Genomic DNA, 17,861 nt, shown 5'->3' with positions numbered 1-17,861 from the left:
TAGTGACCTAGAAATGACACTACGAATTCTATATCATAAATGAAGACTTTACATTTGTCTAAACCCCAAGACTAAATTTCACATTTTCAACATGGTTTCAGACTTTTGGACCCCATTGTAGATCAGCCACCCTTTTCTCTGGCCATATCAGTTGACCAATACTCCATATTCATTTTGAAAATATTTAAGTCATCTTGAAATGCATGACAAACTCGGGTTTAGGCAATCCATGAAAAAAATTAAGCTTCATGAAGTAACAATCATGTATTCTGGTGAAAGGCATTATAAACAAAAATCAAACACCTTGTTTGCTTTCCACTCTTTATTTTTCCAGCTTTTTCATGAAAAATAAAACAAAACAGAAAACGAACTAAATGAACACCAATTACCAAAAAAGTTATCTGAAAATAATTGCTATTGTGTTGCTACAAATTGCACTTAAATTATAGCTTTCCAAGGGTAAATGAACAATTTAGCCTAAACAGTGAGCAACCCTTCCCAGGACAGGAGAATGCAGGCAAATCAGCCATTTGAGATGACAGCAAGCAGAAGTACAAACCATCAGATGAAAGAAAACAAAGTTTGGTACGTGTGAGTAAAAACTTAGTGTGGTGGGTTAAGTGTCAAACATCCAGGCAGCAAAACCTTCAAAGAGGTTCAACTAACAAAATTTGCATTTAGACATAAAGTCACTAAGAAAGCATGAGTGAACGATCAGGATCAATATGCTGAAGTCTTTATGATTCAGATTCATCCTGTGCTGCCACTACATTCTTTGATCAACTAGTTGTGGCAGATGTGAAACTATCAGGATGTGCCTTGTCTGGTATTTTCTTCCTCCTTGCAGCTCATCACTGACATAAACGGATCGTCTGGCAAAACATCAGTGGTCACACCTGGACAGAATTCTCTGCTCAAACCTCAATGTCCTCATTCACCAAATCCAACTCGGACTGGATTATGAAGTTCAGTTAAGCATATCAGCAACATCTTCTGAAGAAGTCACTTTGGATAAGGCTGAATGCCCAGAGAAGAAGAAAAAGCCACAGACTGAATGAGCCCGAATCGGTCTCGTGGGTAGTGGGAGTAAAATCCTCCACTTTAATCACTGACAAACACCTCCTCCCCGTCAGCCTGTTTTTACCCTTCTTGTAAAACAGCGGCCATATCTTTCGACCCATCTCTTGTCTTCAGCCTCATCCTCCTGTTCAGGCTAGATCAGCCTGCATTGAGTGGGATGGAGCACTCGTGAGCTCACTTAGCAGAGCTGAGCGGAGACTGTGTGTGTATGTATGTATGTGTGTGTGTGTGTATATGTGTGCACGTTACGATATTCTCTGAATGAGTTTGTCCTCTGTCAGACAGAATAAGGTGCAGTAGGAAAGGTCAGAGATGAAGTTTTCACAGCCGTGCCGAGTCACGTTCCTACAGCCTCGGAGATCCAACAGAGCCAGTGCAGATAATCGCTTCATATAAGACAGACACGCATCTGTCAACTTATTACAACCTAGAGAGACAGAGAAAAGTCAAACCACCAATCAGTGAGTGCCCGACTGATCAAGACTTAAAGGGTTCGTACACCCAAAAATGAAAATTCTGCCATTAATTACTCCCCCTCATGTCGTTTGACACTCCGTTCATCTTCGAAACATAAATGAGGATATTTTTGTTGAAATCCGATGGCTCAGAAAGGCCTTCATTGACACCAAAGTCATTTCCTCTCTCAAGACCCATAAAAGGCACTAAATATGGTTAAAAGTCCATCTCACTTGTGGCTCTACAATAATTTTATGATCAACATGAATAGTTTGTGGGAAAAAAAACGAAATAACTACTTGTATAGTGATGTGCCGATTTCAAAACAAATCTTCAACCCGTTATTAATCAGTGTATGGTTTCATGATTCGGATTGCCAATGTCACGTGATTTCAGCAGTTTGACACCCGAATCGATACACTGATTCAGAACGGTTCGAAACTTTTGTTTCACTGTAGTGAGATGGACTTTGTAACGACGTCTTTAGTGCCTTTTATGGGTCTTGAGAGAGGAAATGAAATTGGTGTCAATGAAGGCCTTTCTGATCCATCGGATTTCAACACAAATTTCTTCATTTGCGTTCCGAAGATGAACAGAGGTCTTATGTGTGTCGAATGACATGAGGGTGAGTAAATATTGACAGAATTTTCATTTTTGGGTTAACTAACCATTTTAAGTACAATATGTCCATGTAATTTCTGTGTAATTACTGTTTGCAGGGTCTTTTAAAGATCAAATTAAAGACACACAGATAAACACAGATAAAAATTATCCATATAGAACACACCCATAAAATCTCACAATAAATACTTAAACTGCAAAACAGGGTAACTGCAAGTTCAACTGCACAATTTTCAGAGTAGTCAGTTGCTGCGGTTTTCAAAATGCATGAATTTACACAATGCATAAATTTACACACACACACAAAAAAAAAAAAAACACTAGAAGTGTAAAAAAATAAGATCACACGTGCGTCAGACCGGAGTTCTCGAGCGAGACTGAAATTGTTAATAAAAATGAAAGCTCGAAAGAAGCTTGTGATCCAAATTATCTGTGTGCTGATTTGCAGCAAAAAGGAGAAAGAGAAAAAAGATTATAGAAGAAATGATTGGGGAGACGCAAGGATTGTGTTCTGCAAAGAGAGCTGAAGGTAGTCAGGTAGAAGGTAATCATTTTGCAATGTGCTGCTGTTGGAGCTGGACAAGCACATGTTTATGCTTTGTTTGTTTGATATAATTGTAAATATCTAGAACTCTGCCCTTTCTCTTGTTTTTTTTCATTGGCTGTAGGTCATTGCCGATGTAACTTTCAGTCAAAACACATTTCACACAGCAGGATTTTGAATTGCCAACATGTCCAGACATTTATATGGGCATTTACAAGGCTATTTTCAGAAGATCAGGGGTACCTGAAAGATTGAGCTGTCTGAGTGTGTTGCGAGTGTTGCAGCCATTAGTGGTGAGCAGGTTGATGGACTGGTCTGTGAGCCCCTGGCAGTGGGACAAATCTAACCGGCGCAGTGAAGGCATATGTCTGACGATCATCTTAAGGGCAGAGTCACTCACGTCCAGACCAGACAAGCGCAGAGTAAGCAAACCTCTCAGTCGACTTCGACTTTCACTGCCTGCATGACAGGATAAAGAGATAAGTTAATGAGTCACTTCATCTCACACTGTACAATCCCAGTAATATTAAATATGAATGCCTCACCTGGCAGCACAATAAGGTCTTTTATTTGTGAATCTTTGACGCCTACAGCCCAACACAAGTCAAGTGTTCGCAAACTCGGACAGCTCTGCGAACTTAACGCCGACACGCATAATGAAGAACAACCTGACATTATAAGATCTTTTAAACCTGAAAGAGAGAGATTTTAGTCTTTATTTTAGTGCACTTATTATTTTACTTTTTTCCTGTACATATTTTAACTAATTTAAACTGTAAAAGGCTGAGATTTAGGTAAACCGTACTTGGGAGGTGATGAATGAGCCAGGCAATCTGTTTCTTTGATACAGGTGTCCAGGAGAGGTCAAGTGTCACAGGTTGTCGTTTAATGACAGCTGACAGAGCCTGAGGGCTGAGTGCCCGACAACGACTCAGATCTATTCGGGTCCATAAGCGCTTATCACAACACCTGCAGGAGGAGAGGATCCACAACAAGTGATCAGAGGAAATTCAAGCATTTAGCCTGGTATAGCACAAAGCAATTTATAAATGCTTATACAAACATTATTATTTTGGTGCAAATGTTCAGTGGGCTAAATATTTTAGCTTAAATGAACAGCTGTTTATGAGTCTCTGTTAACTTTGGTTGTCGCAGGCCATATTTACACTTGTTTTTTATGGAACCCATTCAATATGACTCCACGTTAATATTAATAATTCTGTTAATAAACATCTGGGGGATTTTTTTCTTTGCTTTCAAATATTATACCACATAGCTTTTATAGTTTCTTATTCATGAACAGATATATAACATTCTCACTTCATATTTGGTTAGATGTTTGCCACATTGCATTTTCAAATGCAATATTTAAAGGAAATGTATGTAAGATTGTGGCAAAAACTGGTACTGCAATCACTTTCAAATGACTGTAGAGCGGTGTAGGTGCGGCCTAAGGTGTTTTCCTCCTCGTTGCTCATTGCATTAGGGCTGAATGATTAATTAAAATTAAATTGAAAGTGCGATCTACTTAGTTAAAAACGGAGGAAATCCTGGTGCTGTTTTGAATGTTTTGAACATTTTATGAGCTCTTCATGAGTTCTCAGGGGGTAAAAATAATGCCATATGTACACGCATAAAATGATGGCGAACCTTTGGTTCGGTAACTTCAGGGTCACTGTTAAAAATACCAGTGTGAACGCTAAGCAGACCAGGACTATATGCTTTGTTTTTGTTTTTTGTTCCGGACCAAACTAACTACAAGTGTGAACGTTATCTAAGACGTCATCTAAACATAACTAAGTAGATCGCACTTTCAATTTGATTTCAATTAATCATTCAGCCCTAATGCAATGAGCAACGAGGGGGAGAGGACGCTGGGGTTATCCGTTCGCCGCTTCTCCACCCGGATCAAGGTAACTATAATGTTAGATTTAGATTTTATTATTTTATGACTGTGGCCAGTCTAATCAGTCAGAGATATAAATGGGACTGTTGCAGACTTTACCGTCTAACTTTAGTGCTAACCGGCCAACGGCTTTTTCCAGCTGTCTAACGTTACATCACCAGTGGTCTCGATCTCCCTAGTAATGTCACAGATAATTGTTTGGTGCAGAGTTCTTTTTTTTCTGCATATTGCCTCTGTGGTTGGTGGTTAAAGATATACGTGAAGTTTGTGTGGTTGGCATAATGAACTACTCGGCCACTCAGCTGATTGAATATAACAGCTACAATCATGTTTATCAGTCATTCAAGAATTTGGACTCCTACGATGGCCTCGATGGCCCCCACATGACTCCTACGATGTCCCCCACAAAATTAAAATAAAACTGTGTACTACACTTACCACTTGTACCAAGCCTTGCAGACTCTCATACACACAGCCAAGTCTGTCCGGCCCAAGTAGCGGAACACTGATACCCAAATGTCTTTTTCACAGCCACGCTCATTTCCTACATCACGAAATGAGGGATGAGAGAGGAGAGAAGGAGGAGAAGTGGTGACGGCTGGAGGAGCAGGTGGTGGAGAAACAGAGGAACGAGAAGACATAGAGGAAGGTGATGCTGTGTCTCTGTCCCGACCGTCTTGGTTGGAGTTCCGTCTTGTGGGACGGCCGGATGTGTGGGCGCTTTTTGACTGAGAAAGGCCATTCCCAGCAGGTGTCGAGGTGCTGTTCCTGAGTCGGGTCCTGGGTAGCGTTTTGCGCTGGATGAAGCCAGGACCGCTAGGTGTGCGGGGAGACATAGCCGCCTCAAGTTTGGGTACAATGGACCCCGGGTCACGTTTGGCCTTTGGAGGACGCTGGAGCGTCACAGTCAGATAGGAATCATTCAGCAGATCATCATTCAAGTCTGAGACAAGTAAGACGGGTGGATCAGGATCAGAGTCTGACTGATTCTCTCCATCCTCATCATCTTCCTCTCCTCCATCATCTAAGTCTTCCATCTCATCATCCTCTCCATCAAAGTCCTGGTCCTCGCTGTCTTCCTCATCATCATCATCCTCGTCGTCATCATCGTAGTCATCACCTCTCTGTCTCCGTCTCCTTGAGCGATGCTCCTTTTCTGACCGACCATGATGCCTCTCATCATCACTGTCATCCTCATCATCATCTTCCTCATCATCGTCGTCGTCATCATCATCGTCGTCATCATCATCATCGTCATCCGTTTCATAGCGTCGTCGCCTCATCTGGGATCCTCCCCGTAACCTAACCCGACCCCCTCTCTCCCCTCTTGCACCTAGTCCTCGCCTCATTTTCAGCGAACTAGTTGCCAAGCTCCCTCCACCTCGGCTCCCTCGATGCGAGGAGCCTCTCCAAACACCTCGCCTACTAGCTCCGTAACCTCGACGGGATGAAGAGACCCCGCCCCGGACTGATGGCATCTTGCCACTATCTCCATCGTCATCGCTGCCCGAATCATCATCGTGTTCCATTCCATGTCGTCGGTAGATCTTAGCCACGCGAGGATCCAGAGATGAAGATTTGCGTTTCTAAAAGAGAGAAAAGACAATGTAAGAGACACAATAAATAAAAGAAAGGGAAAAAAACATGCACTAAAGAGACCTCTAATCTCTAATAAACGACAGACAGGAAGTCATTAATTTCCAATAGAGAGTATGGAAGCTAGCCTGGTCTTACCAGACTCTTGTACATTTCATTAGTACATGATTAAATATATATTGCTCTTGTAAATACTTTTAAGTCTAGAAATGCATCCAAATAACAGAAAAGAGCAACTGTACAGTGCTCTGCAGTGGTCAAAAATGATTATAAACAGTGAATTTAAGTTATATATTTTTGAAAACACAGAGATGTGGATTCGGACAGCTATTACATCACCACACGACCTTGGTGTTTGTCAAAAAGCAGTAGGTAACTCGGCCGGGGATTTTTTACATGGGTAGAGGGAAACGGATGGCAATAAAATCACTGACTAGCCGCTGTAATGATGGCAATACCTTCCAACCCCACGAGCTTCAGCAACTCATCACTAACAGAGCGAGCTGGAAAATCAAACTTTTCCCGAATTCACCCTGTTGGGGAAGAGGGCCACCAACAAACCCCAGGAAAGACTATTTTATTTTTATTTCAGTAATTGCTCCGGCTTTAACTTCTGGATATTCGGCTGCGGTGCCACAACGGAATGAATGGTTTAGTTCGCTGCCACTTCATCTGCACAGAGTCTGGCCACTCTCCACTGACTCCTTCACCACTAGCATGTTTCACACATATTCCGTCTGCAGACCAAATGCAGTGGGGCGTTGTGCTGTGCGCAACTGATCCAAAGTTGTAGTCAGTATACAATTATTTAAATGTTAAAAGTAGTAAACAATAAATTGCATTTTAATGCACCTTTCATTCAATTTTGAAAATAATTTAAGCACTGATAAATACTAACTTTCAACAACAACAAAAACACTTACATGTGTTTTACCGCCCTCCAATTTTATCTGCAAAACAGAAAATCATACTGTGGTTAATGTGAACTTGAAAAGAAAGAACAGTGATAAACACATCAGGATCACTATATGGAATCACACAGGCTGCAAACACAAAGCTTATTCTGAAACCCTCAGTCAGTCAAAGCAATGATTGGGCATGATGAACAGGGCAGGGTGGGCCAAAGAGAGAGCGAGAGAAGACAAAAAAGGTGAAACAAATTAGAGGGAATTTACTGCAAGAGATAGAGAAAGCAGAGAAGAGAATACAGAATAAATGCAGATCGAAGCGGCTGTGCATGCGGCAGCAGTGGCGTGAGTAAGGCGGAGCCTCTCACCCTCTTCCTGAGCCGCTGCTCAGGGGCTGCTGCTCGCTTCTGGAGCGACCCGTGAGAGAGAGAAGAGGGGGGCCGCCCGACCCCGTGCCATGCCCCGCCCTCAACCCCTCGCCCCCCTGACCCATCCTGTGCCGTGATGTCATCACCGCTGCCTGACGACTGGCACACAGGAAAACAGCCATTACTGTTACACACGCACATCGGAGTGTGTACAACACAGTAAGCTCTTGGCATGCATTTGTCTACATGGTGTGAATGATTGTGTATGTATGCAGGCTTGCAAAAGCTAGTAGCATTAGAACAAACACTCAAACCCTCATAAAAAAAAAAAAAACATCTGGGTTTGGGTGAATGTGCTGAAAATGTGTTACCTCAGAATCCGTGTCTTTGCCAAAAACACATTTGGGACACTCCCAGCAGCTCGGTAGGTCTTTGTTCACCACTCCCTCCCCAGATGTCTACAGAAACAGAAGAAAACAGTTGAATTTCATGTATGGGCACTTCTCCTGGATGAGCGCGTGCGCACATCAAACAGAGCAAGGGCAAGAGCTTTAAGGTTATGGAAGCCGTTGGCAGCGCTGTCATTTTGTTTTTACACCACAAAAAAATCACCAGTATCACTAAAGAAAACGTGTGAGCCTGTACAACGCACAACAGCGCCACATTTTACCGCGGTTATATTCAGCACGTTACAATTCAAATGCGCGCATCTATTATCAATTATTCCGGCTGGATCTCTTCCCTAATCATCCCTTCCATTACATTTTCGTCTTGTTTTTATTCCTTTTAGTGAAAAAATGTAATTGATGAAAATGACACAATTAACACTGATGTACCCAAAATCAGTACAGCATATCTGTCTTTTATATCTGATAAAACTAAACACTATATTGAGATATAAAGGATGCAATACTATTCTATAGGTACCCAAGATTACCATGAGATGGGCAGAAACTGTCCATGTTATGTACCCTTTAAACTTTATATTCATCAGTACCTTTTGGGTGGCGGGGGAACGTATCTTTTTCCACAAAAATACTAAGCAGTGCAACAGTTTTCAACTGTGATAATAATTAGAAATGTTTACTAAGCAGCAAATCACAAGATTGGGTAAAACCAGCTTGATCTGTCGGCTGATTTGATTCCCCCTACAATTCAGTCCATAGAAACCTGTACATTCATTTCTACTGCTTCTGTTACACTTTTGCGGGAACCAATCGCAAACTGGCTTATCCACCTGGCGCGCTATTGGCAGGTTTAACACGATGATGGATAGAGAAGTGATGGGTTGTTACCCGTTGATCATGCCCCTTGTGGTCTGATTGGTTGAAGGTAGGGATGGGCATTTTCCCAAAATATTGTATTCGAATATTTGGGCTCATGAAAATCAAATATTTGTTTATTTAAATTAGGTATTTTGAGAAAATAAGACTTTTTTTTTTAATCAACATTTCTGAATAAGCTTATGATTAGGCAATGTACACAACATGCTTACATTATATCTTATGGTTTTAAAAAATGTAAAAGTATGTCTAATATATTATATATATGCCTAAAGAACAAAAGCATTATAAGCTCAAGCAGCACGAGCAGACAGAAACACTAATAAATCAAAGCACGCCAGTTATTGTGCAGAACGTACACACACACGTCGGTATTTGGTTGTCGTGTTTGTATTGTTTCACATATTCATGTTGAGAGAAATTATATTATTATTGTAGGATGATATTGTTCTTGGGTGAGAAAATGCACCACTGACGTTGCACAAAGATAACGGTTAAGTGAAGTTTGAGTAAAATTCTCGTTGTGGTGGTGATATTATAACTCGGTTTCATTAATTGATTTTATCAAAAGTAACTCCATTTTGTAAGACCATTTTTAATTTTTATCCAAGTAATTCCAAACATTGCGAGGCAGGCAACAACATTATGTGATCATATACACTCAACTTATTTACCCGCTCCACCCAGTGGATTTAGTTATAACTGTGAGATTTAGAGGGATTTACCATGGAATCACTACAGCCACCAAATGAACGCAGTAAAATTCAAATAGTATTTATAGGTTTTCGAATATTAATTACAGAACGAATATTTGACTATTCGAATACCCATGCACACCCCTAGTTGAAGGACTATCCAATTGCATACAGAGTCATTCAAATAATGCCAGTTGGTCACGCCTCGTTGTGCAGTAGAAAAATACAGAGCAGGCTCCCCAGAACAATGTTCAATTTTAAATTGAGCTTGGTCTGCTGATAACCAGACAAGCAAATCCGCATATAAGAATGATTTCTGAAGGATCATGTGACACTAAATAATTCAGCTTTAGGAACAAATTTTGATTTTTAAATGTATTAAACAGAAAACAGTTATTTAAATTGTGAATTAATTTATACTGTTACAAAAGATTTCTATTTCAAATAATGGTGTTCTTTTTACATTTATATTTATCAAAGAATCAAGAATTTGTTTTTAATCAGTTTCCACAAAAATATGAAGCATACACAAATGATTTTCAACATTGATAAAAAAAAACAACTATTTTTGATAATTGAGCACCAATAATAAGATAATAACTGAGCACAAAATCTGCATTTTACTATGATTTCTGAAGGATCATGTAACTTTGAACACTGAAGTTCATTGAAGTAATGATCCAGGAATAAATTACATTTTCAATTATGTTAAAATCCAAAACAGCTATTTTAAAGTGTAATATTTCAAAATATTACAGTTTTTACTGTAATATTTAAAAATCTTAATGTTTCCAAACATTTGACTGGTACTATATTGTCTTTTTTAAAGACTGCATTTAATTAACACTTATGTCGCTTCATTAAATTGAGGTTCAAACACTGGGGTCTTTAATGGTGTCTTCAGTACCTTTCTGAACCTTGAAAGTGGTATGAGGGACAGAAAGCTTTAAACTCTCCTAATCCTTTAAAACTCATGGCATGGTAAAATTTCATCAAAAGGTAGGTAGGTCTGTCATTGAAGGTGGCCACACTTTACAAAGCCTCCAGTCACTATGCTCACCAGATAAATGTATCTGAATAAAGGATTTTGAGAAGTGTATTGAATTGCTTTGGTAACAAAGTTTGTACCTTCAAACAGCTAGGATGTGCTATCTGAGCACAGTTGGAGCACTCCATGAGCTCTTCACTCGTCTCCTGGTTTCCCTCCTCACAGATCTCACAAACAGCAGACAGTGGCAGACCAGGCTATTGAGAGAATACATATAAAGGTAAAGTTATAATATATGCCAACAAAGGAAGGCTACATTAACAATGCACAATGTGAAAACACTCACAGCGAGACACTGGCGCAGTACACAGGTCTGTTTGAGTTTGCCTGGGCCACCGAATTTCTTCATGTCTCTACAGAAGTTGCAGTCTCCACATTCTGTACGTAGACAGGCCTCACAGCGTTTACAGCGCACGCGGCGCCGTCGCAGGACCGACATATTGGAGGCTGGTTTCACTGGCCGTGAAATAATAGGTGTGGTTGCCAGCTTGGGACGAATGACAGGTGGAGGGGGAGGAGGGGGCTGGTACCAGGGGGGCTTGGGAGAGACAAAAAAAAGAGAAGTAAGAACTGCAGTGTGGTGGGTTTAGAATAGAATATTCAAACAGAAGAAAAAACAAACTACAGATTTTAGGGTTTTGTTTTAAACAGTGTGCATCAAAAGTAATAGTTAAAGGGGTCATGGAATGCTCGGATTTCATGGGTGAGCCATAAGGAAGACTTGAAAGTAAACGCCCACGGCTAGGATTGGATAAGCTTTGCATATTATAATTAGCTTTGGCTCCCCCGTGAGTACACGTGAGGGATAGGGCTGTGTATTGCCAAGAATCTGGCGATACAAAACGTATCACGATACAGGGGTTACGATTCGATATATTCCAATATTGTAAGATTTTTTTTTTTTTTTTTTTAGAAAGAATGCTTTAAGAGAATAAAGAACACAACCATATGTAGAAAAGTAATCATTTTATTTATTTAATACAGTATAATTTATAACACAAATCAAACACTATTTTGTGCAATCTAAATAAAGGGAAATAGTAAAGTGACAGCAGGACTCTTTATGTACATGTTTTAAAAGCTCACAGTATAGCAGTTTTTCATTTCTAAACTATTTAGCAACAGAAAGTGCATAGTCCATTCTTTGATTGAATGACTGTTTGTTTTATATTTAATACTGTAAAGCTATTTTCTTTAATGAAATCTATTGTATAAAGTGCCATTTCAAGTAGGATACTGAACTGCAGAGCTGGTGCATCCATATCCACATCGCTAGGATCAGATGCTTCCGTTCTGCTGCCACAACTGTCAGTTTTGGTGTGTGTTTATTTTGTTACTGAGAGGAAAATGTGCTATATTCTATCGAAGCGCTTCTCAGCAGTGAGGATGACGTCATGATGTTAAACGAGCTCTCAGATTCAATGTTTCCCGAGTCAGAACAATGACTTGGCCTCAGCATATATTAAATTAAAAATCAAGATCAAATAAATTATTAAAACAGATAATACAATAAAAATATTCCTATTTTTAATTAAATTCATTATTCCAATCATTTCATGTATGGCATAAAATAAACCAAATAACAAAAACTGCACAAAAATAAAAATTCTTGTGCTTTCTGTAAAGTCAATTAAAAATACATAAGGAAACAACTTCTTACCCTCTTTGGCCATCTGACAATGGGTTTTCCAGTGTAAGAAAGTTTAGGGATGTCATTGGCATGTTCTTTTAATAACGCCTGAAAAGGAGAGAAAAAAACATTTATCATCACATATGACATCTTAAGTGGTGTTCACACTGCCATCGACACGCAGCGACAAAGCAACATGATTCTATTTATTTTCAATGGAAAGCTGGTGGTTTCCAGCAACACAAGTGACCATTGACAACAGGATGTAGGCATTCCAGCAATGCGACAAGGCTGAGATACATTTAACTTTATGCAAATGAATTGCATTTTTCAACAACAAACAACAGACAGAATCGTCACTACATCCTATTGTGAAGTGTCAATGGCAAGATGGATTTTTTTTTGTTTTACTTAAATTGGTAAATTTGATGTTTAACTTAATATGGTTTGTTACGTTATTTAAATCCTCTTATTATAAGAAAAAAAAAAACAGGACAAGTTAACCTTTTGCTACATTTTTGAATTGTATTCCTTTGCTGTTTAACTGTACCCGAGTCCTAAATTCCTCTGGTCCATGGAGCGGATGGCCGCATTCCATGTGTCAGCAAACAAAGGGAGAGGCGGTGCTTCAGTCTCCAAACTTGTGCTGTTCCAGATGAAATTGAACTGTACCATCATGATCAGATTTGGAGGGGGGATTTTATTTTATTCAGTTTATCTTTTTTGTTTTGTTTGTTGGAGTGGCTTCTTATATTGTGCTTTAAGTAGTTGGTTGTATTATGTTAGATATGATAAAGTGTATATTTTTGTTGCAAGTATTAATGTTGTTTGGGATTTAGTTGGTAAATTATTATTTTACCTTTATACTTTTTGGAAGAGGCTAAATTAGTATATCTAGCAGTGGTGAAAATATCATAGTCAGTCAATGCTGTTCAGACATAACATCATGACCAGCTGACCTTAGTTATTTATTTATATATATATATATATATATATATATATATATATATATATATATATATATATATATATATATATATATTTTTTACTTTGTTAACAGGGGAGATTTATTTTATCTATCTTTTTGTCAACCAGTAGTGGAAACGCCCACTTAAAGAGGTGGTCTGGGGTTTGTTTTATGTGAACTCCGGCAGTGTTCGCTACTGATGTGAACGCAATCGTACTAAATTGCAGAAGCGAACCGCTATTAATGACATACGAGTTGATAAAAATGTGTGTTTCACTCATTTACCTGACGAGCGTCACTGACATACTGCAAGCAGAGAGCTGTAGATCTAATCTCTGCTCATCTTCAGCGTTCTTTAGAGCATTTGCGGTGTATTCGCGGCATATAGGCGCAAGTGCCATTACATACAGAAGCTTTTGTAACAAAACCAACGGTTCAAAAACAAAATAATAAAAGTGACGGGAGCAACGCTGATTCATAACCGTTTGAATCTTTATTTGAGGATTAAAAAAAAAAAAAACACGGAAGAGAGGACAATGCTGAATAATGTCATAGTTTTTGTTATTTTTGGACCAAAATGTATTTTCGATGCTTCAAGAGATCATAATTAACTAACTGATGTCACATATGGACTACTTTGATGATGTTTTTATTAGCTTTCTGGACATGGACAGTGTAGTGTGCATACACTTAGATACTATCTCAGACTAAATATAAAATATCTTAAACTGTGTTTCGAAGATGATCTGACGGGTGTGGAACGACATTAGGGTAAATCAATATTTATCATTATCATATTATCATTATTTTGGGTGAACTAACCTTTAACCACCAGTCACTGGCAACATGCAGTGACAAAGTGGCAGAGTGAATGCAGCTTATAGCAACAAAATAATACATAAAATATACATTTAATAAAAAAAACCTGTGATACAGCTACACAAATAACACCAGCAAGTACATCAGAATGACCATTTCCAAAAACAAAAGCATAATACACAATGAGCATGAGTCCTGACCCGTATGTCGTGTAGCAGGGCAGCAGCATTGTGTATTCCTGAAGGCACACACTTCTTATGTGAGGGCAGTGACTCCAACTTCCCTATCAGGTTCCACAACCCCTCCAGCTCAAAGGGAGTCAAGTGAAGCTTCACCCCTGGCCCACTAGGTGGAGAGGGAGCACTGTTGTCATCTCTTTCCTCTTTAGTGTGGCCATTTAATACCTCACAGCTTTCCTGCTTCAAACCTATGTATTAGTATCAGAGAGAAAGAGTTTAACTTATGTGTGCTCATTACAAGCAAAAGTATGTGGATGAGAATCTGTTGTTAATGTACTGACCGATGCCCAGAGAGTATTTCTGGAACTCGGGGATGAGGTACGATGTGTTGGTCATGCTGTACAGATAACGCTCCAACACGTACCAGCCCATCTCATAATAGAACGGATACCGGAACTTCGCAGGCACCTGAGGAAGACCGTGACCATTACGATTTTCCGTTACATTATTTTCAGATACATACATATTTTCCTACCAAATTTCCAATAATTATGAGAAAAACATCACATTCTCATTACCGTAAAGGAGTAAGGAAAATCATCCTGTCCAGACACAAAGGTTTTGTTTTTATTAAAATCAGAAAAAAAAAATCATTACAAGAAATACTGCCAATATTTTTTGTACCATTAAAATGTAATTATATATATATATATATATATATATATATATATATATATATATATATATATATATATATATATATATATAGGATTTAAGTAACAAAATTATATATTTCCCTACTTTATTAGTATGAGAATTGAGGTATGATTAGTGTCATTAAGATAAGGTATCAAAACAAAATGGTGCAAAAAAAATTAAAAATTACAACAAAAAATAAAAAAATATATTAACAAAAATCACATTCAAAAATCAGGAAAAAAAAAATCTAATGCAAAATGTATTTTCTTTTTAACCCTTCTAAATTTAGTGTCAAACATGACCCAGACATAATCTCAAAAGAACAAACAGACCATAAACAGATATTCACGTTATAAATGAACTGAAAAATGGCAACAACTGTTGTAAAATGTTGTGCTCACCCTTGTCCTGTCCTCAATGCTGGAGATGTGCAGTTGCATGGGAATGTTAAAACTATGAAGAAAATTCCCACCAAATACAAGCGTGTCCATTGGTGTATAAACCGCATGAATCCAACCTAAAACAAAACATGTAATTAAGTTCACACTTGTAGTTCATTTAGTTTGGTTCGTTTGGTCCAGACCAAAAAACAAAAACAAAACATATAGTCCTGGTCCGCTTAGCGTTCACACTGGTATTTTTAACAGCGACCCTAAAGTGACCGAACCAAAGGCACAGGGAAATGGTAACAACCTGATTGGTCGGCTTATATGACGTAGGAGCTCGCTTACTGAACATTCAAAACAATGCTGTGTGCTAGATTAAACGCCATCATTTTATGCGTGTACATGTGGCATTATTTTTACCCGCTGAGAACTCATGAAGAGCTCATAAAATGTTCAAAACATTCAAAACAGCAGCATTTCCTCCGTTGTGCAGAAAAGAGCCGGGCGTCTCTTATTCAAAAGAGATGGCAGTTCCATCGTCTGTACTGTCAAATGGGCAATACAGGTCCTTTGATGAGAAGAACCAGGTATGCTTTTTGTGCGTTTTTTCTAGCATTTTCGAAACATGCTCGTCGGACCAAGTATTGATGAGGCACTTCCTCGTTGCGCCACGTTTGCCCTCTAACGTTAAAGTTATTCATTTTGGATACACCGATCTTTCCGCGTCGTCAAATCAGCTGACTATGCGTTGCATCTTGTGACATTATACGTCCGGTTTTTGGTCCGTTTACATGTCTTTGGTCCGTGTTGCATTCATATATCAATCGAACCGCACCAGAGTTTGTTTATAAGCGGACTGAGACCCATCTTTTAAGCGGTCTCTGTCCGATTGTTTGTTGGGCACCAGGGTTCAGATGGCAGCGTTCACAGATGTTCAAATGAACCGCACTAAACGAGTAATCGCACCGGGGTTCGTTTTAATCGAACCAAACATGACAAGTGTGAACGCACTTAAACTTAAACTAGGCCTGTCACAATTCCTTGATTAAATTCAAGTACACAAAAAATAAAAAAATAATAATTATAATTGATTGCAATTTACCAAGGTCGATTAACCAGACAAAATACCGGAAGTGCCGCATTGCACGGATACGAATCCATAAATCACATTATTAGACCATTTAATTATATATTACACCATTTAAAAATCCTAATATGGAATAGTACTATTGTGAAATCACAAATGCTGTAGTGTGCGTGACGTTGTGGGTTTGTCCAGTGGCTCTGCACACAGTAAAAGCTGTTCAACATGAACTCTCTGCAGTGTGTTTGAGTTTCCAATAACGTGCATTTGGGAAAGTCTGACGTGCTTTGTGTTTCATAGAGAAGTGCTGCTCTGTTATTATTTTCAGGCTTGGGGCGCATCAACAGCTTGGTTAAACTCTATCTTAGCATAAGCTGTGAGTTTGGGTTGCTTATAATGTTCATCTGGGAACACAACATGCACCATTTCACCAGATTTGTAATGTAAATAATTTATAAACCTGCACTTTAATATGTTTCTTAATATGCAAAATGTTCATTGTGATTTCAAAGAAGAACTTTGAGAGAAGTAAAAGAAGAAGTGAAAGAAGTTTGAACTAACTTAGAATTTATATGGTTTTAATGTCCGCATCTTATTTAAGAAAAAAAACAGTAACTATAGCATTTATACTGTAAAGTGGCAAAATATAAAAATATAAATATACATAATTAAATGTTGCTTGGCCAATATTAAACAAGATTTTGATCATGTTGTAAAGTGTAACAACAACCACCACAAGGTCAAGGCCCCCTGAAGCCTAAAATTAGGGCTGTCAATCTATTCAAATATATAATTGCGATTAAATCGCATGATTGTCATGAGTCACATTTATCAGTTCTAAACACTCTTTATCAGTTCTGTACCTTAAATTAATACTTTTCAAGTTTTTAATAGTCTAATCAACATGGGTATGGACAAATGTGTATGCTTTATGTAAAGGTAATGTATGTTTTATTATTAGTGAAACCATAGTCAACAGAGCATGAAGACTAGACATCTATAAAAGGTCATAGAATACATAATGTACATAAGTGGATTATGTTTATATTATGTATATTATATTAGGTATTTTTACAGTGATGTTCAATAAACCATACAATTACTTGCTTTTGATACTTTATTTTAACCAACTATTATTGACTCACTAAGTGCCTCACACATGCACTTTCTTAAGCCGACAACGCAAGAGGCAATGTAAATGCAGTAACCCGCTTTCTTTTATGGGGGTAAAGGTAAAAACGGCTTAAGCATAAACTAGGGATGTGCGGTATACCGGTAATGGAAAAATACCGGTATAAATTTTATTTTAAACGGTACTATATCATGATTTTGCTCATTTCAGTATATGCTGCTGTTCCGTAGTTCACCGTTAGATGGCAGTGCGTGCTACCCAAACTAATGCGGAAACGAAAGCGAAGCATTGAGAACTTTGTAAATGTACAAACAGTTTAATAAGAAGATACTTTATAAACATAGTGCATTACGCGTCTCGACGAATGGATCCACGAGCGCTGTTCTAAGTGAGCTGGTCGATAGGAATTAAGTTTGTGAAATGTAATATCATGGACATTTTTATTTTTTTTTATTTTTTT

The 17,861-nt window shown here is 38.4% G+C and overlaps 1 protein-coding gene across 9 annotated transcripts in view; it reads right to left on the bottom strand.

Moving 5' to 3' along the window:
* Positions 1 to 299: 299 nt before the first annotated feature.
* Positions 300 to 17,861, bottom strand: part of kdm2aa (lysine (K)-specific demethylase 2Aa) — a 32,657-nt gene continuing 15,095 nt past the window's right edge. For 5 of the 9 annotated variants that reach the window (XM_067441180.1, XM_067441181.1, XM_067441182.1 and 2 more), the window contains exons 9-23: positions 15,201 to 15,316; positions 14,679 to 14,702; positions 14,442 to 14,568; positions 14,122 to 14,348; positions 12,166 to 12,243; positions 10,792 to 11,043; positions 10,586 to 10,702; positions 7,851 to 7,937; positions 7,480 to 7,638; positions 7,127 to 7,153; positions 5,046 to 6,193; positions 3,507 to 3,670; positions 3,247 to 3,393; positions 2,945 to 3,160; positions 300 to 1,507 (exon numbers count right to left, since the gene is read on the bottom strand). In XM_067441180.1, coding sequence (XP_067297281.1) covers positions 1,326 to 1,507; positions 2,945 to 3,160; positions 3,247 to 3,393; positions 3,507 to 3,670; positions 5,046 to 6,193; positions 7,127 to 7,153; positions 7,480 to 7,638; positions 7,851 to 7,937; positions 10,586 to 10,702; positions 10,792 to 11,043; positions 12,166 to 12,243; positions 14,122 to 14,348; positions 14,442 to 14,568; positions 14,679 to 14,702; positions 15,201 to 15,316 — 3,071 coding nt within the window. In that variant the 3' untranslated portion in view covers positions 300 to 1,325. The remainder of the gene's footprint in view (positions 1,508 to 2,944; positions 3,161 to 3,246; positions 3,394 to 3,506; positions 3,671 to 5,045; positions 6,194 to 7,126; positions 7,154 to 7,479; positions 7,639 to 7,850; positions 7,938 to 10,585; positions 10,703 to 10,791; positions 11,044 to 12,165; positions 12,244 to 14,121; positions 14,349 to 14,441; positions 14,569 to 14,678; positions 14,703 to 15,200; positions 15,317 to 17,861) is intronic. The other 4 variants (XM_067441187.1, XM_067441179.1, XM_067441183.1 and 1 more) reach the window with 4 other exon arrangements.

The sequence above is a fragment of the Pseudorasbora parva genome, chromosome 4 (genome assembly GCF_024679245.1).
Source record: "Pseudorasbora parva isolate DD20220531a chromosome 4, ASM2467924v1, whole genome shotgun sequence".
Taxonomy (NCBI): Eukaryota; Metazoa; Chordata; class Actinopteri; order Cypriniformes; family Gobionidae; genus Pseudorasbora; species Pseudorasbora parva.
This window is presented reverse-complemented; position numbering and strand designations above follow the sequence as displayed.